Source organism: Liolophura sinensis, chromosome 11 (genome assembly GCF_032854445.1).
Source record: "Liolophura sinensis isolate JHLJ2023 chromosome 11, CUHK_Ljap_v2, whole genome shotgun sequence".
NCBI classification, from domain to species: Eukaryota; Metazoa; Mollusca; class Polyplacophora; order Chitonida; family Chitonidae; genus Liolophura; species Liolophura sinensis.
The window spans coordinates 2,310,552-2,338,029 of NC_088305.1; the positions used below are offsets into that span (position 1 = coordinate 2,310,552).

The 27,478-nt window shown below is 41.8% G+C and overlaps 1 protein-coding gene across 2 annotated transcripts in view; it reads right to left on the reverse strand.

The window, feature by feature from the left end:
• Nucleotides 1–2,601: 2,601 nt before the first annotated feature.
• The window catches only part of LOC135477441 (uncharacterized), a 56,490-nt gene continuing 31,613 nt past the window's right edge, over nt 2,602–27,478 (reverse strand). Inside the window, exons 1-8 of one of the 2 annotated variants that reach the window (XM_064757543.1) lie at nt 17,693–17,730; nt 12,374–12,637; nt 11,114–11,338; nt 10,311–10,468; nt 8,776–8,946; nt 8,165–8,233; nt 7,622–7,697; nt 2,602–7,082 (exon numbers count right to left, since the gene is read on the reverse strand). In XM_064757543.1, the coding sequence (XP_064613613.1) occupies nt 6,326–7,082; nt 7,622–7,697; nt 8,165–8,233; nt 8,776–8,905 (1,032 nt within the window). In that variant the 5' untranslated portion in view covers nt 8,906–8,946; nt 10,311–10,468; nt 11,114–11,338; nt 12,374–12,637; nt 17,693–17,730 and the 3' untranslated portion in view covers nt 2,602–6,325. Of the gene's footprint in view, nt 7,083–7,621; nt 7,698–8,164; nt 8,234–8,775; nt 8,947–10,310; nt 10,469–11,113; nt 11,339–12,373; nt 12,638–17,692; nt 17,731–27,478 lie in introns of those variants that run through there. The other variant, XM_064757542.1, reaches the window with a different exon arrangement.

Genomic DNA, 27,478 nt, shown 5'->3' on the forward strand with positions numbered 1-27,478 from the left:
TGGAATAATAACAGCTAGGATAATGCCAGCTGGACAAAATGACACCTGGAAAAATGACAGCTGAATATGTAGTAATCAAAACGATAAGAACCGAATCAAAGAAATTATGATAGCTAGAATCATGGTAGCTTGAATCACATCAGCTAGAACCATGGCAGCTTGAATCATGACAACTGGAATCAGGTCAGCTGAAATCATGGCAACAATGACAGTTGTAATCCTGGAGCCATGCACCTAATAACGACAGCTGAAACAATGATAATCATGACAAATGGAATAATGACATGGCATCACAGCTAGAATAATGACAACTATGGCAGTCGGAATAATGACAACCATGGCAGCTGGAACAATGACAACCATGACAGCCGGAATAATGACGACCACGGCAGCCGGAATAATGACAACCATTAGTTGGAACAATGACAACCATGACAGCCGGAATAATGACGACCATGGCAGCTGGAACAATGACAACCATGGTAGCTGGAACAATGACAACCATGACAGCCGAAATAATGACGACCACGGTTGCCGAATAATGACAGCCATGGTAGCCGGAATAATGACAGCCATGATAGCTGGAATAATGAGAAGCATGACAGTCAATACAGCCGGAAACATGACAAACATGATAGCTTGAATAATGGCAGCCATGTCAGCTGGAATAATGACACCCATGGCAGCCTAAATAACGACAATCAAAACAGCTGGAATCTTGACAATAACGACAGCTGGAATAATAATGATCATGGCAACTGGATAATTAATCAGGACAATCATGACTTGGTTGGAATCAAGGGGTTCATTGTTAACATTATTTCGGTAGTTTGATTGCGGCGTACCTCTACAACGATAACATTCTAAAGCTGTGTGTCAAAACAGACATTCATATACCGGCCGACAACCAATAAGAACGTTCCAAGCCAATAATCGCAAAGCCAGTTCCAAAAACGACGTAGAACACAAACTACCAAAGAAGTAAGAAAGCATATAAAGTAGGAAAAGAGGACGGAATCATGCAAAGAGAAACCGTTTCTAATGATGTCGGGAAGACACAACGTATGCTCCAGGCGACTGAGTGAAATCCGTATTCAAATCGTGTACCGCTACTATGCTAGAAAATCAGTTGTAGATAACAAAACATATATCTCAGTTGCGCTTTGACAGCAACTGTTCATATATCCAAAGTAGCGATCTAATTCAACACGACGAATATGAAGCAGAGCGCCACAGATTCTGGATGCTCTGTCCATATTCACTTACAAGAGAATTATACACATTGTAAAACGTAAGAAACTTGGAGTGAGCCGTTTGGTGGAATGTTATACATTCACTATGCTGACAATTGTGGACCAAATTTGGCGATTATAAAATCATGGTCCACCTCAGGATTGAACCCAGATCTTCAAATTACGGGGCGGGCACGCAAAGTACTCCATAGGTAATTAGACTGTCGCAACGTACATGTAAAAAGAGAGTGAGGGAAGGGCGGATAATTCTCAGAGTACCTATGCTTTCTTCAAGTCAAGAGCAGTTATCTCCCCAGACAAGGAAAAGGTTTTCTGCCAGCCAGATAACGACTGTGTAGCCAGCAAGGCCGTGAAGGATTATTCTGTCTAAGGCTGCATGTAGAAACAAGTTCAGAACATCAGTTTAATGCCAGAGAGGTTAGAGAACTCCTGATCGATTAAACCGAATTTTTCCCATGAATTTGTACGAACTTTACTGAAAAAAAGCAGGCCGAGAATCGAAGAAAGCAGTGCACTTGACCTTAATATTTCGTTCATCTAGTTAACATTGCTTGGTGAATCCCATACTGAATAATTTCTCACTTATACCATTACGCTCAGTTTTAACGAAAAGGGAAACTGGAGTGATCAAATAATATCCCAGTGCTTTCTGTCTATTCTAACATCGGTTGTTTATCTATGACACTCGTTTTTTTATAAGACTACAATGGTATTTTTTTTTTAAATTTCTTTCATTGGTGTTTTACGTCGTAGTCAAGAATATTTTACTTATGCAACAACGACCAACATTATGGTCGGAGGAAACTGACGACCATCCCTAGGTTGCTGGCAAACCGTCCCAGGTACGGCTGGAAAGGAGCTGGAGTAGAACTCACAACTACCGCATTGGTGAGAGGTTCCAGGATCATTGCGCCGCGGTGGCACGCTAAACACCTCGGCCACGAAGGCCCCCACTACATTGGTGTATAATAACACAGTGTTTTCTGCCTACTGTCCTGGCGTCGCAAGCGCTGAGGGGTTTATCTGGGGCACTTCGGTTTAATTGACCCGTAAATATGACCGCCATCGTATAAGTGAAAAAGTCCATGGGTATGGCTTTCAACAAAAGTCAAGCTAAAATGTAGTCCTATCGCACTAAACCACTAAACACCTTGTGCTTTGGAGAAGGTGGGGGGGGGGGGACTTAACGATAAAGAGGACTTCGGAAATTCATCTCTGAATCGTCCCTGACAAAAAATAAACAATCATAAATCACACCCTTTTCATGTAAAATTAGACTTAATCAATCGTAATCAAGTGATACCGTGACCAAATCAATCACAAAAGCACAGAAAATCAAACACCGCTTTTCTTTGTATATATTTATTTGACGATAAAATTAACATACAGACGACGAGATTCAGTAAATAGACAATACAGTTTTGGTTCACACAAAATACGTCAGATGATTAATAACAAATGAGTTATATATTGTAACAGACCTGATCAGAAGAGCTTCCACAAAGGGAGACAATTATGTATCTACAAGTCGACGAGGTGGTTCCTTTAACAGGGCTCCTCACCAGGAGTGTTTCTGTAAATCTTTATTGCTTAGCTAACAGTAATTCGGAAGCACAAAGAAGGTAGGCGTCATCTCAACATTTGTCGTTTAATTATCTCTCCCCAAAATATTGATTGAGAATTCTTTTCGGTGTCAAAAATCCCTGAATTTGTTAACCTATTCAGAGAGTTTTGACCCAGTGTAGGTGTATGTATAAAAGCCAGGCGTGCCTGAGAAAGGCTCTGTGTTGTAGCACTGCAATAACGGAAACAGGGGCCGGTTGTTCAAAGTTGCCTTAAAAGTTAAGCCATTTAAGCCAGTTAAGTCTTAATACCAGTCTTGGTCTAATACAAAACCAATGGCACTTTAATCCAGACTAAAGTTAATACAGCGCTTGACTTCAAGTACACTTCTGAACAATTCGACCCTGGGATCTAAATGGTAGTATAAAAAAATAAGGCATGATGGGGCAGCGGAAATTACGTCATCGGCGTTGCAAAGCAATTCACAGAAATGTGTGTTAATACTTGAAGGGTGGTGTATATGACTTTGAATTGAAAAACCGATAGCTGCATTGACAGAGAACGCTGGACTTGTACATGCAAAATGATCACCGTCAGTATGCATTGGATGCAATTTACGCCAGTCCTCTGCAGCATACAGTATTTTAACAACAACAGAGGATTATAATACTGTTTATGAAACCGTTTTACTTTCAATGGACTTGTTTATTTACTTCTGGTTTTGGAGCAGAGGAGTTGGATTCGAGCACGTGATTACACTGACCAATGGCTGATCGGTTCCGACTGACCAATGGTTGATCGGTTCCGACTACCAATGATTGATCGGCTTTGTCGAGAGGATAGATAGAAAGAGGTATAAAAGCAGTAAATAGCACAGTGCGTGGCTCAGCAGCTGCGCGCTTAGGTATACAGCACCGAAAGACCCAAAGATGGTCACCGTTACACACAGGGTTTGAATGGGTATCACGTCAGACAAAACCTTCCATGCATAAAGATGTAAAAATAAGCATTTATAAAAGCTGTCTTTTCAATTTTTGACCAAACTGCCATCAGCGGTAAATACTGAATGTAACGCTTAAATTACTCTTTTGAACCAGCATCAAAACTTTGATTGGTACAATACTACGTTGCTCAGAAATATATAGCAATGATTTACCAAGGCATGTTTGTACTGATGTCAACAGAAGAAGTAAAGGGTCACCGTACATGACAAACTGACCGGTCAGACCTCGGCATAACACACGGCAGACTAATATTTTATTCATTTATTTGATTGGTGTTTTGCCCGGAACTCAAGAATATTTCCCTTATACCACGGTGGGTAGATCATTAAGTTAAAATGCAGCACACATATGGGTAATTTTGTGGCACTGCGCCAAAACCATAACTTATACACAGAAAAATTTATTTAGATTCGTAGGCCACTAATTTACAAAAAGTCTTTGTTCTATTCTATGATGAAATTCACGATGATACGAAACGGTAGAGCGTCAATTTAAATTGAAAATTGCGTGAGTCTGACGGGCAGTCAAGCCTTTAGGTGCGAGTAAGACAGCAAGTACCCAGATGTCCGCAGTATCGAATTAGCACAGGCTGTTTGTATGACGGACAAAGCTATATATGGAGAGAGAATGGCCGAGAGAGAAAGGAGAGACAATCATCGGATGCGATCCACCCTGACTAGAACTGTCACATTATTTACAGCAGCCTCGAACATGCAACAAAGAAATAGTTAAGTTGTCATTTTAAAAATCATGTATATATTTACACCCCCAACCCCAAGAAACTGCCCACAGTAAGCAGCGCTAGCGTTGTTGTCGCTGAGAAATAGTTTCACATCCCAGTGATCACAGGAAAATGTGTACATAAAAGAGTCCACCGTAAGCAAGCGTTGTTGACATTGCGAAATACAGTTCTGAGACCCAATAATTACTGGCAAGTGTGTACATAAAACAGTCCATCGTAAGCAGCGCAAGCGTTGTTGACATTGCGAAATACAGTTCCGAGACCCAATAATTACTGGCAAGTGTGTACATAAAACAGTCCATCGTAAGCATCGCAAGCATTGTTGACATTGCAAAATACGGTTCTGAGGCCCAATAATTACTCGGAAGTGTGTACATAAGACAGTACACCGTAAGCAAGCACTAGCGTTGTTGTCACTGAGAAATACAGTTTTGCGGCCCAATAATTACTGGGAAGTGTGTACTTAAAACAGTACACCGTAAGCAGCGCAAACTTTGTTGCCATTGCGAAATACAGGCAAATGTACGTCCTAATGATCACAAAAGTCTATGCATAAAATATTAAATAGCAACAAGCATTGACAAAGTTGCCACTGACAAGCACGGAACTTTCATCCCCATAACCATGAAGGAAGTCCATCGTAACAAGCATTGAAAAAGTTGCCACTGACAAACTCAGCACTTTAACCCCATAAATAATGAAAGAAGTCTATTGTAACAAGCATAAACGAAGTTGCCACTGACAAGCACCGAATTACATCTTCACCCTCTTGCTGGCCTCAGTCAGTATAGGGAAGGCGGTAAATAACGCATTCCATAGCAACAAGCTCCCGTAATCGCTTCGAAGTCAGAACAGTATATGTGATAGTTGAAAGTTTCTGAGTCATTCTCAAGCTGCCGTATTCACACCCGTGTCTATCAACAACAGCATGGACAGTTCTGCTGATGGTCCGTTTTACGAAGCTGTCATAATTTGTAGCTGGCGTTATGGCAAATGTGCTTGACACAACTTCACAACAACTCTTTATAACAGAAGAATTCCGCTAAAAATCCCGGTGAAGGGACAAAACTCCTGCATACCCAGCACAAACTTCGTTCCACGGCATACACTTTTTGCTTCGACCAGCATCGAAGAGTTTCCTTACCATGAGCGTTACGAAGTCATGTACACTAAACAAACCCTTTACCGGATTCCCCAGTGAATTAGTGTGCCTGTGTCCAACCCGACAATTGTCTGATATACATACTTACACGCGCGTGCGCGCCAGTCAGTAAGCAATTTATGTAATACTGCTCAAGGCATAAACAGTCAGTTTCTCTCCCTAACCACAGCCTAGGGGTCTCCACGCTCTTTCTTCAGCGTCTGTTTCATTTACTCGACTTCGGCTAATCCTTCACAATGAATTGCTCAATATGAATTTTCTTCGTAGTCATAGGACCGAGTAACATGTAAACAAGCGTCTATCTGAAAACATGAAAATATCGCTTCTATTCCAGATTTCGTAGTCATTTTCTCAGTCATTTCAGCCTTCTCCGACCTTCATTCTGACGTCACTCTCAAATGTGACGTCATTCTGTTATATTGTCACTCGGATCTCCGATAATCCCTTCACAAATGATATTCACAGAATTTCAAGGTCATAGAATTTTGAGCGAAAGGAATGCATACAGTATTCATTCAGAGCAAAAGCACAGATATTCACCAGTTTACTGCACGCATGCGCATCTCGCGTGACGGGATTAAAGGCAATCCCTGGTTAATTGTCAATATATCATTTCCCCTTCGTCTCCCATACTTATCTGGTTGTTTATTCGAGAGTCTAAAAGGACTACGTTTCCAGACTTATTAACATATACGGGCTTGGGCGTCACCTGATAGCCGCCATTCATTCTTGGCGTGATACCGTACGAGTTGCGGGGGCCGTGTTCCGCCGAGAGACCGGTTGTAGGGGGCGCTCTTCTCGGCTTAGTAACGATGGCGTAGTCGTCACCATCTACTGAATAATGTTCTACGTCCGCTAGTACATCAGCGGTATTCGGGACATTGTCATACTGTTCGTCCAACGAGTCGCAGTCTCCATGAGGACTAGACGGGTGGGGCGGTGTGTAACCTTGACGACAGTCGTCTGGGTCTTCATATAGTGCAATGCGCGGGTACCCACTATCTTGTGACGTCAGTGCCGATGCATCGTCATCAATGCTTGCATACGACGAGTAAGTGTGGTCCACGACGTCTGGCCGGCTACCGCGATGTGATTTTCCTACGCCATTTGGCAAAGGGACGGAATCGTCGTCGTCAATCGTCATATAGTGTTGCTTGGTGGGAGAATTTTCGCACCGATCGTCCCGGAGGCCATTGATGATTAAATCTTCATCTAAATCCTCGATGGAACATTTTCCCGGCTTGTGTCCATTCATTCCAACATGGTCAAATTTCGTCGCCTCGGATTCTTTTGACCTTCGACGCGCGATTGCCAGAGCTTCCGCTTCTCGGAGCTTGTAGTTTCCTGTTTGTATAGTCCTAAAACATAAACGTGTAACATCATGAAGCAAAAAACTTTGGATTCTTGAGGGCAAGCGTTTTAACAACCTTCATGTTTTTAAATATCTATTCCACTACATTTTGAAAGTCATTGCATCTTTATTGAATTGTTGAAACTGGAATGAATGAACGTTTGTTTAATATTATTATGTTTATTTATATAGATTAGTATTTTACGCGATACTCAAGAATATTTCACTTATACGACGGCGGCCAGCATTATGGTGTCCAGAAACCAGAGCTGGAATATTATTATGTACCGGTAATTATATTTCAATTTATACTGCAAAATATAGGATGTGACCAAAATTTTAAAAATCCTTTCTGCACTTTACTGTTTCCATGTCGTTCATACAGACAAGGTAAAATATCACTGGCATTAACATTTATATTTATCGTGTATGAGTGTCACCTGCATGGCTCCGCGGATTCAAACTTCTAAGATATATTCAGTCATTACTTTTGGCATACGACAACAAGAACGACTGTCAGAATAATGACCATCACTAAATGCTTACTTGTGGCAGACGACCGCAATGGCCGCTATCAAGATAGCGATGATTATGCCAGCCAAAGTCAAAATCAGAACCATTTCTGTAAAAGACAACGAATAAAAAGATATCAACCTTTGTTCTCCAAGAATAGTCAGAATTGGGATAAAAGCTGTTTACTATGATTCACAACATTAACCAACAATATTAGAACAAGAAACAAAAACTCGTCTAGGGGTTAAGCAGAGCAGGCTGTAACAGCTCTGAAAGCTGTGCCATTTTATTTAAAGCCACTTTCCACACTCCTTTTGTCATTTAAAGGCGGAGTCTGCTTCCCACCAGACCTGCCTCAATATTCACATATTTGCATCATGACCGTTACCAGACTTAAAACACAACACAGTTGCAGAATATTAATTTTGGGTCGACTGGAACTTGGCTTATTACACATAGTGGAGCAAATAAATACTGTACTTGGCATCCTTCCAAAGGACCATATCACAGAGTATTGTCTTACTTTGGCTAACTGACAGCGACAACAGCAATGTCTGACCATGGCTGATTACTCACTCAGTGTTCGATTCATTTTCTCTGGATTTTTTGTCTTCTTTGAATCGTCAGCAGTCTCTTTGAGTACACCTACAGAAACAAAACATACAATGTTGGATATAGTAACAGCGAAGTTTAGTTCTCTGGCGATCAGGCGATTTGAAAACAAAACAATGAAAAGAATGTTAAGGTAAACAAAAAACATTTCCGTGAATTGCTCACACGATGGTTATTGAATGATCGAGCCCGAAAACACCACGGAAATAATCATTCTATCACTGAACACACACACAAAACTTGTAGAAAACTTTCCTTGTTATATAATAATAGTTTTCATGACTTAGCATTAAAATTCTCCTCAAGAATATATTTTTTATTGGTTTTATGACACATTTCACTTATACGAATACGGACAGCATTACGGTGAGAGAAAACACAACCATCCTCAAGATTGTGGAAGATCTTCCCACGTACGACCTGAGTGGACACCAACATGGGCCGGACCTGAACTCACAGCGATTACTCTGGTGAAAGGCTCCTGGGTCACTGTGCTGCGCAAGCACGGTAATTACTTGGTATCCATATCTACACACACCCTTCTCCCGCTCCCCGCCTCACAAACTCACACTTACCGCTCCTCTTCTGTTGTTCTCCACCCCCTCCCTCTGTAGTCAGGCTCAGCAGATCGACCACGGGCACGGTAGGCCTGCGGGTGACGGGTGGGGCCTTAGTCGGCTCTCCCCCACATGGGATCGTGTACATCGGGTTCCCTCGACCATCGTCTAGGTTCTGCGGATAGTCCACTGTGGATCAAGGGCATATCACCACATGAGATGGTACATGGATAACTGATTGGTGCCGGTGCTTGGAGGAATGGATGCATTGTTTGACCAAACATTAGGACTAAACGTAAGTGTACGTAAAAAGTGTACTGTACAACAGTAAATCACTACCTTAGGTACAATGGAGTGATCAATGGTGTATGTGTTATACTGTGTATTCAGAGAATAAGAAAATTTATGCCCAATTTTTTCTTCCATATAAGAACAAAATTGACACAGCCAGCCCATAGATCAAATATAAGGGTCATGTCTGACATTCGTATACCACTGCAAGATCCATTCCAAAACAACGTTTAACACTAGCTCCCACAGACAAAGGTATGTAAGAAATTATACAAATAGGAAATTAAGCCGGTAACCCACAAGAGAGAAGCGGTCATCAGTTTTCAATGATGCAGGGCAGACATTGGATATCCCTGGCATGAATTCCATATCAAAGTTCAAATTCGTAGTCCATGAATGAGTTCTAGGTCAAATAACAATTAAACAAGGTATCTCAGTCGTGCTTTGATTGCAACTGTTCATAAAGGCAATTTGCAGATGTAATGAACATGGCTGCCTTTACAGCCCCTAGCCCCAGGTTAAGCGGCATTAGATACAGTTCGAAAATGACGAGCGTTACAAGCCTTAACCGAACAGATTGTGATTCAAAAGTAACGGACGATTACGTCTTTCCCGTTAATATGTAAGGATCTCATACTACAAGAGGCGCCATCTATGATGTTACACATGACATGCTGGTCTGTATAAAAGCTGTCTACAAGATAGACGGTTAGGCTCGGCAACCCGCGCCATCTATGTTGTTAAATACCATGTAAGCGAAAGATATGTACATAAGGATAACAGCGCCGTCTATGTGGTTGATCGCAATGAAAATCGCCAGAGATTCTGAATGCTCTGTCCATACCTGCCAACGAGAGTGTTATACTCATTGTAAAATTTGAGAAACTTAGAATGAAGGCATTTGATAGAGTATCCTTGACAGACCAGTTTTTGAACTAACAACTTGTGACTCAGATTAAAGTCATCGCAACTTACGCAAGATCTGACAAATGCTACAAAGCGAGATATGTATACGGCATATGCAGGACCCTTTGGTACATTGCTATCCAAATAAGGATAATTTACACCATCAAAATTGAAATTATCCCTTTTGTCGTTAAGGCGGCGTGAAAGGAGACCTTGCTCGTCTTTGTACAGATATCACTCAGTCCTCGGATTAAACTTAACAACGAATAAGGAAGCATGCATTCCATTTTCTCTACCTGAAAACACCACACGGGCATTTAGAAAGTGATCACATCGTTTTTGCCTTGAAGACTCACCACTGACGGAGAGGAGGAACTTGGTACCAGCGTCGTATTGAGGGTCAAACCCTCGGGCCAAGATGTGTACCCGGCCACAGGCCCGTCTTACCACTTCGTTGTTTATCACTCCACAGAACTTCTCAGTTTTCACACCTCCACCATTGCACAGAGTGTAACTGTGGAAAAAAAACAAGTTTGAGTGGCTAAGTCAGCAAGGATTTGGTGTACTATACACAGTGACAGCTGATCTAACTTACATGAATGCTGTATGCAGTGATGATGACATATAGAAGATTGTACAGTTTTGGTGGACAACGCGAGCGCATCAAAAGGAAAGTATATGTACAAAATACAATTAAAAACTTACACCATGGAGAGTAAAACTACAGCAGCGACGACAATGTTATGTCTGACAAATGGTCACACGCAGCCAGTGAAATACGGCCGATTACACAAAACAATTTTTGGCTTAAGTTAAAATTTAAACTTTAAATATGAAAATAACAGTATCTTCTAGACAGACACATTGGTCCCTGTTAGTACCTTCATGAAGCTCAGTATAACCTTATGTTTAATACTTGGCGATAAACTCCGACACTATGTACAGCCAAACGCGAGGTTTGGAGACAACAAAATGACGATCGCACCTCCTTAAACATATTTCAAATAAATTTTGAAACTTCTAAAAATGAAATTCTAAATAGCTGAAGCTTTGTAGTGCACGCTAACTTGGGAGGCAAAAAAATGGCGTTGACAGCGCCTCCAGACGCAAGCGAGGCTCTGTTCCTGTACATATATTTAGGACATTTGCTGAAGGTTACCTGATCTGCAGAAGTGGAGAGTCACAGCGTCCCGTGTTCTGTCGGGACGTCAGGTGTTGTATATGGAGCTGAGCGTTCTGCCAGACAGGGACACTAAAAGCCAATGACAGAAGTTGTACTTGACGTCTTGAGGACTATCTGGGTACCCTGGAGACATGATGATGGCGCCACGGTTACCGATCTCCTCTTCCATGTCTCCACTGCACGTGCGTGTCAAGATAGCCTCTGTGAACATAACGAGGGATTGTGTGATTGGTTGATTGATTCATTGATTGATTGATTGGTTAGTTAGTTGATTAGTTTGAATATGAGATTGCTCTCTCTGTTTGTGGAGCCGTGATGAATATAAGCGGTTGAAGATGTTAATGTGGCCGTTGGCCATCTAACGTTCTTTGAAGATCATCCGGCTTCCACCAACATGGTGTGCATATTTGTACGTCATGTGTGAGAAAGTTTGTGAGTAACTTTGGTAAAAATATTGGAGCCTTAACAAATATACTACCATTTCAACGGAATCTGTATTCCCACACTCTTGCTGCTTGTGAGGCTTCGTGATAAGCATAGGCGAGTATAACACAGATTTCTGCAGCTAAAAAAGATCACTGCGGAGGGGCCTCCGTGCCTCAGTTGGTTAGCGCGCTAGCGCAGCGTAATGGCCCAGAAGCCTCTCACCAATGCGGTCGCTGTGAGTTCAAGTCCATGCTGGTTTCCTCTCCGGCCGTAATGTGGGAAAGTCTACAGCAACCTGCGGATGGTCGTGGGCTTCTCCCGGGCTCTACCCGGTTTCCTCCCACCATAATCCTGACCGACGTCGTATAAAGTGAAATATTCTTGAGTACGGCGTAAAACATCAGTCAAATAAATAAATAAATAAGATCAATACGGGTATCAAAACAGCTACCTAAGAGTCAGGGGCCGAGTCGCCAGCAATACATGTCAACCGTTAAACCTATCTGGAATAAACCTCCGTTGTCAAGGACGGTTATACCGCACAACGAAACATCGTCATCATAAAGGGAAGCCACTCTTAACGTCAAGAGAGCGGCACATCTACGTATACATCACTGATGGGTTACATGGTTACATGTAACGTGTAAAATCCAGCATCTTGTCAATTTGCCTGTATTACGATGTCATTCCAACTGTACAAATGCGTAGAAGCTTAGTAGTGGCATGGAATAAGCAGAATAAGGGGAAAACAGGGAAGATGAATTTACGTTAATTGCAATTTGTATGACGTCGCTGGTCCATAAGGCTTACCTGGGACACAGCTGTAGTTGACCCGGACGTAAACTGGACTCCAGGGGCGAGTCTGACATGGCCGCAAGATCTTCCTCATCCCGCTCGCCGCGCATGCCTTCTGCCCTGTGCACATCGTCATCATATTGTGCTTAGCAACGCGACAGCTTTCAGGGTCGTGATGGCCGCAGCTGACGTGATTGATGTGCAAAACCCCTCCCTCTGAACAATACAGTCCAAAGCCCGTGTCCGAGCAGATTTCCGAGAAACACGTGGCCTGAGCATCTGGAAGAAAACAAAGCACAATTATATATACACATGTAGTTTGATATATTCTCTCTATACTTTGATGCACTAGAGAATAATTCAAGAACATCGCTTTATTTCTAGTGATCACATGACCTCCTTAGTAACAGATGGCTTGGGTGAAAAACTTGTCCCTAGGCTAATGTTATAACATAAAAAACGTTGACAACTGAATCCGATAGCACAGTTGGTAGAGCGTCCGCTTCGGGAGCGGTAGGTCATGGCCGCAATCGTCGATAGAGTATTCCTTGGATTTGTAATTGTAATTTTCAACTTTCACCATAACGGTCATCTAATTATTTCTGTTGAGCTTACATGATGTACTTTTATGTACAACAACGGCTTACTGATCGCTTGCTAGTAAAAGGCGGGACTTATTCCTATGCTTCAACATGTGGTGGACATTTTAGCTAGGGTGATGAGGTGATCTCTGTCTCTGGGACGGTAGAGCAATGAGCAAATAAGTGAGTGAGTGCTTAGCGTTTAAAGTCGTAATTAACAATTTTTCAGTCAAATGACGACGAAGGAATCCTTAGAGTGCATGTATTGTATATCCTTGCTGCAGGACGGATTTCCACCCCTCTTTCATCTATTGCTGCTTCACTGAAAAGCCTTACCGAAGGCAAGTAAGCCGCCCAGCCCGAGCCATTATGTTGATAAGTGTCAACCAGTCGTTGCCCTATCCCCTTCATGCTGAACGCCAAGCGAGGAAGTTACAACTCCCTCTTTTAAGGTCTTAGGTGTGACTCGACCCAGGATTGACCCTGGACCTACCGCTCCCGAAGCGGACGCTCTGCAAACTGTGCTATCCGGGACGGTAGATAGAGCAATGAAACCGTAGCAAAACGTTAATATGAAAAGACTACAGCATGGAGAGTAAAACCAGAGCAATGACGACAGTGTGATAAAATTCGCAAAATGGTCACACGTAACCGGTGAAATACAGTGAAATACAACCCAAGGTACCTCAGTTAGGGTTTTGTTTTAGCTGTCCAGGTAAATGCTTAAATAGTGGCAACTTAGACGGCCCTTTTAGTTAGCACTATGGCTTAAGCGGAATTAGGTAAAAACATATGTGATGATAACTGCAATATGTTAGACGTAACTTGTCCAATCACATGTTATGTACAAACACATTAAAACACGGGACATCGTACGCGATTCCATGTTTTTGTAACAGGAAATGTAAGAAAGGTGAACAGCCCTAACGGTAACAACCCTCAAGCCTGAGAGCGGGTTGGTATTTTCTACTTATTACTTATATTGAGGGATTTTGTTCAAATAGCACAATATAAGGCCTGGTGGTAAGGCAAATGAACTAACAAAATTATACCTACAATGAAATATCATCTTTAGGCCTGTCTCTGGCGAAAATCATAATATTCTGTACTCACGCGTATTTCCATGAGAGTATAGTGGTGGGAGATATGCTACAGTGACCTTGCTGAAATAACCCAAGGTCATTTCATTTATTTGTTGTTCACGGGATTATAGGTTAAGTTCGGTTGGTTGGGCAATGCGCATTTTCGACAACAGAGTTATACTGAATAATTAGTTGAGCAAACTGATCCTGAAAGTACACTGATGAACAATCTGCTGAGTCACTGTATATGGTTAAACATGTAACCACACGCCCAGTCAATAAAAGGCCATCTGCAATTCTGCAGCGTCCAGGGGAGATAAATATGTAACATAATGCCTCTTTATCGCGGACTAAATGGCTGTATTGGTCGGTTCACCCAGTAATCTGGGGTCCTGGACGTAATTGGCATTCTGTAATACGAGCCGTGTGAAACTTGAGCAGAAAGAAAAATGCAGAATTTGGCCGCGATAAAGTTAGTTGTCACGCCCAGAGTAATGGAGGATAATGGAATAGGCGTTATCATCGTCACGGGATGCGACGAGGAAAAAAAAGGTACGTCGGTTTGACATTTTAAAGCATCTCGCACAAAGCATGCAGAACACTTGTTCGGCAAAGGAGCCTATTCTAACTGTCCATTTTGATGGACCGGAAGTTCGATTTGCTCCTCGATCGGTCCAAAGTATAACCGGAAATAATGCTAGCCGCTATACTCCAGAAATATCGGGATTTTGATGGAGCGATTCCTCTTTTAATGACTGGTCACTTTCGCTTGACCACTTCTTCTCCGGCCACTTGTCTTCTCGCTAGACAACAGCGCGTGATTGCTGACAGACGTCCGCAGATGGACTAAATATGCCATTGTCTCAAAATGTCTCGCCAGATATCAGCTGATGGGCTTACAGGTCATGTGCACAGATTTTTGTTTCATTCCGTGTTCCGTTTCCATTACGGGTTAGGTTTTTCAATGCCGCAATTAATCAGTGCCCAGAGCCGTTATGTGGGGCAGGCGAAGCAGAGGAGAGAGGATAATTGACAGCCTTGTCAGTTCTGGCATGAAGCCGGACAAAACAATCACTTCCTGACGGATCTCAAACAATACCACGGTTTCTCCTTACTTAGCAGCACACTAAAGAGTCACGAGTTTCCCGATTGCAAGACTTCGGCTGGTTTAGGCCGTCTTCGATTCTGATACGTTCAAAAGAGAACTTATTTATAAGTATATTTTAGTGCAAAACATTCACTATTTTCTAAACTCGGTTATCTACTTTAACTACTAAAATCGTGAGTAACTGACAAACCTTGTCATTAAAATTGAAATTTTGAGTTCGAACAACTTGGACAATGTTCATATGGAATCTGAATAAATTCAATGTTTAACAGTCTGTACCACAACAGATATCACGTGGATCCAATCAAATGCCTGCTAAGGAATAAGTCACGCTCAAATGGTTAAAGCGCTGACCCTCGCTATTTTGACTGCAACTGTAAGTCAGGTCGAGTCATACCAAACACTTGTACTTGAAATGGTACTTGTTGCTGCCTCGCGTAGCGCTCACACAAGGAAACAGGACAGGTTGGCCCAGTGCCAGTATAATGTGTCATGTCTAGTGTCTTCGGCATGATACTTCAGTGACGGCAACACTTTGGCGGCATGGACTCGCCCTGTTACCAGGAAACACAGTATATGTACACACACCTAATGAATCTTTGTCGCCATATGACTGAAAAATTGCTAAGTTCGGCGTTAAACGCCAAGCATTCATTCATTCATTCTTTGGCTGCATCGCCACGATGTGGCTGAGATATTGCCGATGTGGCGTTAAGCCATAATCATCCATTCATTCTTTGGCTGCAAAATGCAATATTGGTAAATTTCAACTTTTGGCTAAGAAAAATACTGAGGATTAATTCTGTTTTGGTCGAACTAGTCTTCATGGGTTTGTGATGCCCAGCAAGTACAATACTGCCAGCGAACTCATCGATCTCACTTGTCACAGTTAAATGGTATCAGTCTAAGAATCTTGGGCTAGGAGCACAATAAAGCTGACATGGCGCGCTATATCAAACCAATGAAGACAGATCATTCCGAACACATACAATATAAATACAGTATCCACTTATTACATGATTTGCATGGGCTAGCTTTGATCGTTGTTTATTCTTTCGTTATTATCAAGTCGAGGTGACCGCTTCGGTGGACTAATGGTTAGAGCCTCCGCCTCGAAGTCGGGAGAGCCATGATAAAACCCGGGTCGGGTCATACCAATGACTTTGAAAATGGAACTTGTTGCTGCCTCGCTTAACGCTCGGCACTGAGTGGTTACAGCAAGGAAACAGGAATGGTGGTTAGAGCAAGGAAACAGGACTGGTTGTTAGAGCAAGGAAACAGGACTGGTTGGCCCGGTGCTAGTATAATCTGAGTGAGTGGGGTGTCATGTCTAGTGTCATGTCTAGTGTCTTCAGCATGATACTGCAGTGAAGGCAGTACTTTGACGGCATGGCCTTGACCTGTTACAGGAGACAGAGTGTATGTACACACACCTAATGACTCCTTGTCGTAATGTAACATAAAAATTATTAAGTATCACGTTAAATCCAAGGCATTCATCCATTCATTCTCTCTCTGTTGGTAAATTTCAACTTTTGGCTCAGAAAAATAGTGAGGATTTATTCTGTTTTTTGGCCTAACTACTCTTCATGGGTCTGTAATGCTAAACAATTACAAAACTGCCAGCGAACTCATCAATCTCATTTGTCACAGTTTAATGGATTCTGTCCGAGAATCTGAGCCCAAGAACAAAACACAGCTGACGTGGCGCGTTATGCCTACGCACTAAAGACATACCACTCCACATACAACATAAATAGTGTATCCACTCAATTACATAATTTGTACAGGCCAACTTTGGTCACTGTCTATTCTTTCGTAGTTATCAAACTGAGGTTTATGTGTGGAATGTCGTATTTCGTGTGTTATTCTGGTGAGGAGTCTTTCCTCTTTGTTGAGATCAGCTTCATTAAGCGTACTTAGTGCTAAGCACAAGTAGTTTTCGGCTAAGCGCAGTTCTTATCTCTACGTACTTTGTCAGAGTAATTATGGGCTTCATTCCTACGTATTATCAAATTCGCTTTACGAAAGCTTTATTTGTGTAAGTTATTAGGAGATTTACACACAGAAATACACCAGCAAAAGTGGTGAAAGGGCACAAAAACAAATCCATGTAAATACTGATGAATTACAGAGACAATATCTCCATGATATATGCCAGTAGATGTAAATTATCAATAAACGAACATTATTTATTTGATTTATTTGATACGTGTTTTACGTCGTATATATTTTGCTTATACGACGGAAGTAAACCGGACAGAGCCCGGGGAAATGCCACATCGATCCGAAAAGAACATTAGAAATCATTACTAAGCTTTGACTGTGTTCTTAACCAACAACCATCTTGATCAAGTAACTTTAAAGACTTAAGTCAGAAATTACAAATCCTTAAAAAGCCAGACTCCGAACAGGAAAAAACACAGATTGTTGTCAGTATATTTTTCTGCAGTAAAGAATCATGCAGTGCACAAAATTTTAAACATTCTAGAGCGAAACATTTTAATTGTACAGTAGTTGTGTTTGAACTTTCGACTTAGGCCGACGTTTGATAAATACTGACCTAGTATTTCCTTAAGCCAAATACTTGTAGCGGTTTCCAATGTTGTATCGGTACGCATGTCCAGGATCTACGCTCGACCCCAAAGTTTTTCGTCAAGTTTCACAAAAAGACTTACACACAATGTACTAAACCATGTTGGTTTGTTCGACTAGCAGCGAACAATTCCATGCCAAGCGCACTCGCATCAGTTATCTCCTATATTGCAACATGACACGTCCTGTTTCCAGATCCTGTTTAGATCGGCCTTCTTTTCGTCTTCTTTTTTTTTAATTGGGTCCACCCCACTGTTTCCGCGCCAACATGTGTTGTCTGTCGACGGTCATTAATTTTCTTCTAAAGTTTGCCCCATCCAGACTATAGTTTAGTAAACATCTATCAGTGAGCAGAAACTAGCAGACTCTAACAACCAAGAGCTACCAGTGAAACCCACACAAACGCAGCAGCTGAAAACCACCAGATGTGTAGAGTTACCTACCCTTGGAAGACCGGTAACCACGACGCCTCCTGTGCTGGCTTTTCTAGAATGATATCGGTCCGTTTTGAAAATGACAAGGAAATACACGCCACAATTTGTGATGGAACTGGCACCTAAAATTGTCCATACAGAATTTAACATCTAAGTATTTCTACTCGTTTTCTACGAGTGCTCTGTTTTTCTGATAATATCACGAATTTGCATGACAGTTTTAATACATTTTCGGACCACTGCTCTATGTGGAGGAAAGAGTGTATTGTGCGGTAAACCGAAAATGTCTTGCCACCGTACGCAGAAATTTCTACTGTGTTCAAGGATCGTAGAAGGTAATTGAATAAGACATACGCGGAATATGTTGTCAGAAAAAATTATGAAACGATCCCAACGAATGTGTGGGTGGAACTCTGGATAAGGTTTCACCGCGGCTTCGTGTCTGCAGCTATATAATTGAGTAACCTTACTCTTCCGTGAAGTAAACACACAGGCGAAAAAACAAGCCTGATGTTCAAGGTGTGAATGTGATCTCCGGGAGCAAGTGGCTGCGGCTATTTATACATCGCGGCGCCATCTGGCGAGAGGCAAGAGCGAGAAAATAAAGAATGATATCTCGAACTTATCAGCCTCAATATTGTGTTGTCGTAAACACAGTTTTTTGTTGCATACCAGTACTAAAAATGGATAAAACCTGTCAATTGCGTCTCCTCAAAATTTTATCCCATTACTACGGAAAAAATCAGTTAATGTAAGTTATGTTTCAACTAAATAAATATTTTTACAGTGCATCCACATAAAATCTTGACACAAATCATCGGGCATACATGTATTTTTAAACCGGCTTAGAACTTTAAACAATGTTCTTCTTTCTGTTTTATACTCATATATTGGTTCGTTTCTGACTCATTGTACTCCATTGATAACAACCGACAAAATCGAATCTTCCGCCACTATGATTGGGTTAAGATTTTGTGGGATCTCTAAGAAGAAACTGTGTATAATATATTCAGTGGATTAAGCCCCCGCTCAAAATGATATACATCATAATTCTCTTGACAGCCAATCTATACCCCAGCATTCTGATCTCATTACAGCGCTGCTTCTCAGTTCCATCGAAAAGCAGGAATGACGTTCCAAACGAAAACGCACCATGTATGACTCATCCGGTCAATATCGATCAGTAACGGCAATCTAGTATATACATCTCTGGAGATAGCAGTTGAGCTTTTGATAGATTCGGGTCAAATTCGAAAAAAACCGACTGAAGTCTACGGGCATCCTTCGGTATCGTATTTCCAGAATAGTGGGGGGGGGGGGGGGGGGGGCACAATGTACATACATGTAGCTGTGTTATAGCAGTCAACACTTAACCAGCAGAGATTTTATTTTGATTCTTACCTTATGCCATTTTTGCACTCAAACGATGGAGGTCATTTCTGAAATACATTACATGAATGATGATGGGGTCAAGACTAACCCGTAATTTCATCAGTTGAACTTGATTAATTATTGGGCTCGCTGGTAGCGAAGCGAAAAACATCGTGGGCATTTGGAAGGTGTCCTTTTAGCTGGCCTAAAGGTTCCGAGGGTGACGGCTATAGCATTTAATTCTAATATGTTGGAAGGTTTTCCTCTTTGTGCGGACTTCGGGAGCAGTAGATCCACGATCAATCCTGGATCTAGTTACACCTAAGAGCCTTAAAAGAGGAAGTTGTAACTTCCTCGCTTGGCGTTCAGCATGAAGGGGATAGTGCAACGACTGGTTAACCTGTATCAGTATAATGGCTCGGGCGGGGCGTCTTACTTGCCGTCTCAGTGAAGCAGCACTAGATAAAAGAGGAGGCACCTTACATGCGCTCTAAGGATTCCTTCGTCGTCATAGGACTGAAAAATTGTATTGTACGAAGTTAAACCCCAAGTACTCACTCACTCACTCTTTGTGCACACGTTTGTTGAACTTATTTTTTACCAATACGTTGCGCATGTCTGTACGTCACAAGTCGGAGGTTTCGTCACTAACTTGCCAATTTTCAGTCAGTGGTTTAACCCAAACACTCCGGTTTTCGCAAGCTATGTAACTGATCGCCATCGTTTAAGTGAAACATTCTTAAATACGGCGTTCGGAAACAAACAAATACATCAATCATGTGAAACGACAAAAAGTGGCCTAAACACCTATATTCAAGAGCGAAAATCTGATTCACCCAATTCAGTCTCGAAGATGTTCAGAGTTCTTTCTTCGTCTATAGCCGTTTGCTATACTCTCCGCATATGTCATGACACAGCTAAGTAAGTATGATAGATTACAACATCTGCCCGCCAAAGCACAGTTGTCATTTAAGTCTTTACAGTCTTTATTACTATCTCTTGAAATGTCTTGTCAGGATGCACGAGGTTCCACTTCAAGAGTAAAACGCAATACTCAGGATGTGGGGAGGTGAGGGAGCGGAGAGGCATAACTTACGAATTTCCTGCTAGTGTTTTTTGTTGTTGTTGTTGGCTAATTACCACTTAACAAAAAACACCCAAATACCTCGGACGAACGTCACTTCATAGGAGAGGAGTTTGTACGTTGCTGTTTGTTATGAAAAACAAAACAGCGGAACTTTTACAGTTTACATGTTCACTTTATGTTCTAACAAGTCACTTGTACGACCTCGTGGACTTCCTATATTGATAACAGCCATGCGCGTGGAGGCCAACCGGAAAGCTCTCCATCTACATACGCAAATCTCCAGAGAGATTACGTTGTTTCACAGTTCATGATCGGAGCAGTCCGTTTAAAACGCTCTTTTATTTTTTGCTCCGACTTCAAAAGACCACCAAGGAAAATATATCACGACACATATTGCCCTTCATTTCAACTCGGCTTCCAGGAAGCCAGGCGCCGCGTTAGTCTTTTGGTTTTGACAGTATATGGAGAACAAAATGATCAGGGAGACGGTTAAGTGGCGACAGAGGCATGTGGTCAAAGTGTTATAATCCTATAACCTCGAAATCAAACTTCGTGTATAATCGTCTTAACAATGAAACATGTGAGGCAGAAAATCTGACTTCTTTTGATGACCAGTCTTTGACCATTGGTGTCTTTGAAGTCAACCACGCAACCGCGGTTATAATGGTTGCTTTAACAAATGACTCCTTTACGCCCATGTTCAAGTGTTACAGTATCGCTGACCAGTTTTGAGACCTTTCGACGGTGTTCATGGAGATATTCTTTATATTAATTTGATGTTTATTAATATTTTCATCCATCCCAGTTACCTTACAGACAGATTCACTACGCACATATTGAATTAAAGTCATCTTCCATTAAAACCAAAATATAAATATACTGGACAGAGGAGCATTGCATGATATACGGTCTGATGAAAAAATCCAAAAATTAACAATAACTGTGACATCACGCAAAACGTTCATGTCGTCTTACACACAGGCTTCTCCTTAGGCTTCAGTGAATGAACCGTGTTAAAAGATAGAGTGTCAGAAGTTGAACGACATGCCCATGTTAAACGATAGGGTGTCATTAGTTGACGGACATGCCCATGTTTATGAATAGGGTGTCAGAAGTTGACCGACATACCCATGTTAAACGATTGGGTGTCAGTAGTTGACGGACATGCCCATGTTTATGAATAGGGTGTCAGAAGTTGACCGACATACCCATGTTAAACGATTGGGTGTCAGTAGTTGACCGATATGCCCATGTTTATGAATATGGTGTCAGAAGTTGACCCACATGCCCATGTTAGAAAACAGGGTGTCGGAAATTAGAATGGCATGCCCATGTTAGAAGACAAGACGTCTAAAATTTGATCGACTGACACACAGACTAACAGACAGAAGGACCATGGATAGTAAATACAGCTAAAACACAGCTCAGATATGTTCTCTAGATATCGCAATCAAGACTAACATAGACTTTATGTGTATGGCATTGATGAGTTCATATCATATATGGGCAACTAAACTTAGTTAAACTGAGCACTGCCTCAAGCAAACCGAAAGATTGTACAATGTCCGTCTGTAAGTTTAGGTAATGAGTCTAAGTGACTGTGGCACATTTTCGGCATTACGCCAGTGTTTGAGCTCTGCCCGTGGGCTTGGTTTGACATAGAGGACTATATGGATGAGCTGGTGAGGGGTTATCTCCCAGTGGACAACAGAGGTCGCACTGGGTCTCGCATGAATTAACAGTAACGTCGTTAGCCTATCCTATGAATTATGCATTATTTTTTTCCCGAAAAATTAACCCCATTAATTCTTCAGGATCGTGAGATTGTCGGCGAGATAATGTTTCGTTTGTCAGCCATTTGCCGGAATATAAATCCTAATGTTCCCCTGTGAATTGTCAGCATTCCGATGCAGCAGAATGCAATAGCAAGATCACATGTGACAGATATTTATTTAAAGATGGTTCAGATTAACTGGAATATAGACTGCAATAAATTATTATGCGTGAGGTCATCGTATATGTAATGCAATAATAAGGCCGAACGAATGATTGGATATCACAAGACATTTTAGGGGCCTCCGTGGCCGAGAGGGTTTGTACGCCAGCACGTGCAGGGAAGGAATGAGGGAAAAGAGGCCGAGTCGGTTAAATTGGTTACCTTTCAATCACTATAGCTCAGACATGTTCAATACCGCTCTCACACCGTGAACTTCCCCATTTTCGATTGTTCTTGGGGGGTTGGTTGCAAGGAGCAGTGCTCTTTCGTGTAGTCTTACATGCAGATCGCTGCAGACCATTTGTCAGTGACATATATTACACGCTGACATCGACAGTAAAACTTGCCATCGTCGGTAGTTTCCTAATGAAACTCTTGTTTCCTCAGTAGATAATATACTTACGACTATCGTATATGTGGAAACTTCTTTGAATATGGCGTTTCTGGGAGAGTGGACACGAGTGTTACAAACCCCTCCCACGTTACCACGGATCGAGATTGCAAGTTGAACTCCAGCTCTCGACCAGCTGATCATATCTAAGCACTGAAATATTCCTGCGCTTGGCATAAAACTTGCTAAAGGAAAACAATGTTGTTTATGTCCCCTAACTGTTCCTTCCAACGTTTCCGCGGGTACACGTTCGTGACAGTTTTGTCTATTGGCCTACAGGAAGCAGAAAATTGGCTGAATTATAATATTTTTTCGCGCGAATAACGATGAATATAAACGTGAGTAACTACCGTGGTATCAAAGGTCATTTCCCTCAATCAACATTCCCGCCTCCCTTATGAGATTGACTGGAGAGCTCTCCCATCTGATAACACATCATTGAATCTCGGCAATGTACTCAAGTACCGGGGAATAATGCGGTGAATCAACAAGTTAGGTACTCGGATTTTCCACGGATTCTGATACAGCGATAGCTGGCCTATTAACGCCACACGTCTATCACGCAGTCGTCAAGGATTTAGTGATATCTAAATGTTAGCTTTAATTCCACAAGAAACAACACACACTGACAGCCTCTTGGTCACGTGACACGAGTCCAATTATCTGTTTAAATAAATTAATAATTATGAATTCAAAAGCTCACGCTACCTAGAAAATTAAAACTGTTATATGTTGGTAGCGATTGGGACAAGTCACGGGGCGGGAGACTAACTGTGTCGAGTTGAATAAGAGCTACAGTAATCAGAGTATTGGGGAGATATCTTTAGGAGCCAAGATGATTTGTTGGCAGATCGATAATGGCCATGACTCACCCGGACACTACAAGTCCACTGTACATGTACCAACTCAACGGTTACCAGAGGCAGGTTTGTGTGTTAACAGTACGAAGGGATCAGTACCAACAGCTTTAGCGAATGCCAACATATTTATTCTCCTTGTCTTCAACAAGCATCCACTTTGACTAAACGAGAAATGAATGGGGCGACGAACATCCGGACCTAAAGTCATGTCAAGTGCGCAGAAGGAAACTTATTCATGGTTTAATTTTGAAATGTTCCCTAGCCCTTAGCCAATGAGGTTACGTGTTCGATTCCAACTCTCGCAGATTTGTTGCGGCTTTAGGACAGGACGTTTGTCAGGTTTGTCCGAGAACAACACTTCGAGACAGGGGTTCGAGAGAGGGTTTGAGATACGGTTCGAGAGAGGGTGAGAGTTAGAGAGAAAGAGACTACCTTTCATGCAATTCACACGGCTATCACATCACGTCACAACTTAAGGGAAAGCAATACCGCCCAGAGCAAAATTAAAACCATACATTTCCTACGGTCTGGCTTTAATGTTGAACATTCATTTACTCAAGATGTAAGAGAGATATTTTTGGTATGAAACGTGTTGGTTTGAAAGCAAAGTGGGTGCGAGCCACTGCGAGGAGTGGGTGGGCGGAGGTGCAGAACCTCTGTAGAACCTAAGCGAAGTGCAAAAATTCGATAGGCCACACTGTTTTTTTATGAATCGCCACAACTCGAAACATAAAACAAAATAGTAGGGCCCTTTTTCCCCCATCGCATTCATTTTCAAAAATTCCAGTTCCTCTCTGTCGGGCCGTTGAGCACAATGTGATATCGGATAACAGACCATTCGGAGCATTTCGCACCAATGATCTGTCTTTCTTGCTTTTGACCTCTCCGACAAAAGAAGGTACGAAAAGCTTGCGAAGAATAAGGTCACGAGAATATCAGCTGCACGCGGAGTAGACGACTCCGACCGTAAAACAACCTAGAAAAGACACAGGAGAAATAGTTATGGGGGAAACCGGATCGGTGAATTGCCACCTTCTATAATAGACTGGCGTAAGTGCAGTCTATAAGCCCGGGGACTGAGAAACACCTGGTGATAACAGAGGACGTAGAATAGGAACCGTTAGACAAACACCGAAAAAACTTGAAAACAATCCGTGTGCGGGAGAAGAACAACAACCTGAGTTCTGTCTGCATGCAACGTGCTAGATCAACGGTTAAAACGGCATCAAGATGCCTAAAGCAACGAGCTGGAAAAAGTTCGTGTAGACTATATCCCATGAGAAGCAAAAATTAATGACAAGGGTTGTAAAGAAATATGGTAACATTATAATTATTTACAGATCCAAGTTTTATAGATAAATAGGCTAGACATTGTTTAGATTTGATGAGCCTCTCTGGAGGAAGACAGACTCGTCGGTAAAGCGTCACTTTGGATTTGTGACAATTTGGCACTCAACATCTAGCACTTGTCGTAGTTAGGTCGTCTAGGTTACTTGTTTAGCCTGAGTAATATACATGGATGTAATCAGAAGTTTTGTATCCAATTCATACTCAGTCATATGGCGATATGTAGGGAAAATAGACAGACAGACAGACAGATAGACAGACAGACACAAACAAACAAATAAACAAACAAATAAATATATAAATAAATAAACAAACAAATAAATAAAGCACTGGGTAATGATCCTTGATCGTGTGCACCATAAGGCCTAGCCTGTCACTTGGGTTTAAGTGAGAATGGTACCTGTTCACCATTAACATGATCTCTTCACTCTCCACTCGGCTGCACTCAATCTGGTATGCTTCACCATTAAAGATCTTTATTTGAGTTTTCGCATCAAAGCGATTTCTAATGCTCATCTCAGTTCTTTAAGCGATATATAGGCGTTGCAAGTTAGTATTTACGACGGAACTGTGTTCTTCAAAGTGTAGAGATACGTGAAATATTCTCGAGAATGGCGTAAAACATCAATCAAATAAATATATAAATCATAGTGTAGTGAATGTGATAACACGCTGCTAATAAATTCTATTCACACCAGTTTAATGACAAATACTGTGTTCCGAGTTGTAAAAGACTAGATAGCCGCTTTTTTTTTACGCCAACAGAATCGACTTTTACGTCCAGTCTGATTTCCCCTCGTAAAGTCTTCTGCAAGCTTCAAACAGTCGTCTTCAAAGATAGGTAAGCTCAGTACACCAGCATCTATATGTCAGTTAAAATTAACGTCAAATTAACGCTCAGTTTTGAACCCCAAACTCATCTGTTTTCTACATTAACATCGTCTAATTTGTCGAAGAAAGGCGATACTGTTTTCCATCAGCTTTCGACAGAGACCTTGGCGCTTGCGCGCGGGGAAGCTTCTTGCCCCCCTAAATAAGAAAACACGTTCTTAAAAAAAATGCCACAGAGAAATGGTTTCGGTGAGATACTGGTCTGAGATATGTTTAGCTGCGAACAAATACTTTATGAGGGGCAAACGAGCTGGGTGGCTCTGAAAGCTGCAGGTTGGTGTTTACACTGCACGTGGGCAGATGGCCTTATTAGCTTGTAAAAAACGAGACTCTCTGAGCATAATGAGGCCCACATGCCCCTAATGCAGAGTACCAGAGGCGATTCCATACTTACACTCCTGACCAAGAATTTAAAACTTCACTTTAACGGTTATAGTGCATGGCTTCAGGTTTGTCTGGACATAAGACTAACACTAATTGCTCAAGGGTATAATGGCTAAGATTAATCTGACAAAGATCAAGTAAAATTTCAAAGTTTTGATCAAAGTGAAAATGGCTTTTATGTAAGTGTTACATTCCAAAAAAGAACTTAAAGCCTCCAGTGGTTAAAAAAATGGCAATGTTCCAAAGTATACCCACAGTAAAATAATGCATGGCTTTATAGAATCGGCCTCAGTTACAGACAGAATTCAAAGAGGTCATATAGTAGTTGTTCAAGGGTCATCTCAGGTAAGACAGCCGAGCATAGGTCACTGACAGCCATACAACATAATTGGCTGCAGATGCACAAAATTCCTCGCCAGTGAAATCCATCTGACATCGTCAACGAAGCAGAGCAGGGAATACAGCACTTCCATCGAGGATGAAACGAACTCGGGAACTTACAGTGTTTTTTGAAGGAACGCACCATAGCGTGCCCACAGGAGTGTTTATCAGTGTTGCTAAATTGTGGAGTTAACAGTCAATTCGTGACGTCATACACCCATTATGTGGTAATCACATTGGGCATCTTACTGGCATCTGGTACCTCACAGGCTTCGGTGTAATCGACTGACGCTATTGCAGGCCACCTGGATTTCTGCCACTTAGCTAATATGCGTACACACCAGCTGAATTCTGGGAGTTATGCATTTGAGTTCTTCTCGTGCAATTCGGAGAGAAGGTCTGGCTGGCCCTACAAAAGGTCACAAGTTCCATACACTTGCCACTTTGGACCAGTTTCATAGAGATGTCGTACATGCACGATAATCGCACTTATAGGACAATGGTACGGTAATAGTGACGTACAAAATATGGCACGACAAATGTACGATAAAAAATGTCGTGCTCCGCTTTTTATAATGTAGCATACATGTAGCTGTGGTACAGTGTAGGCCC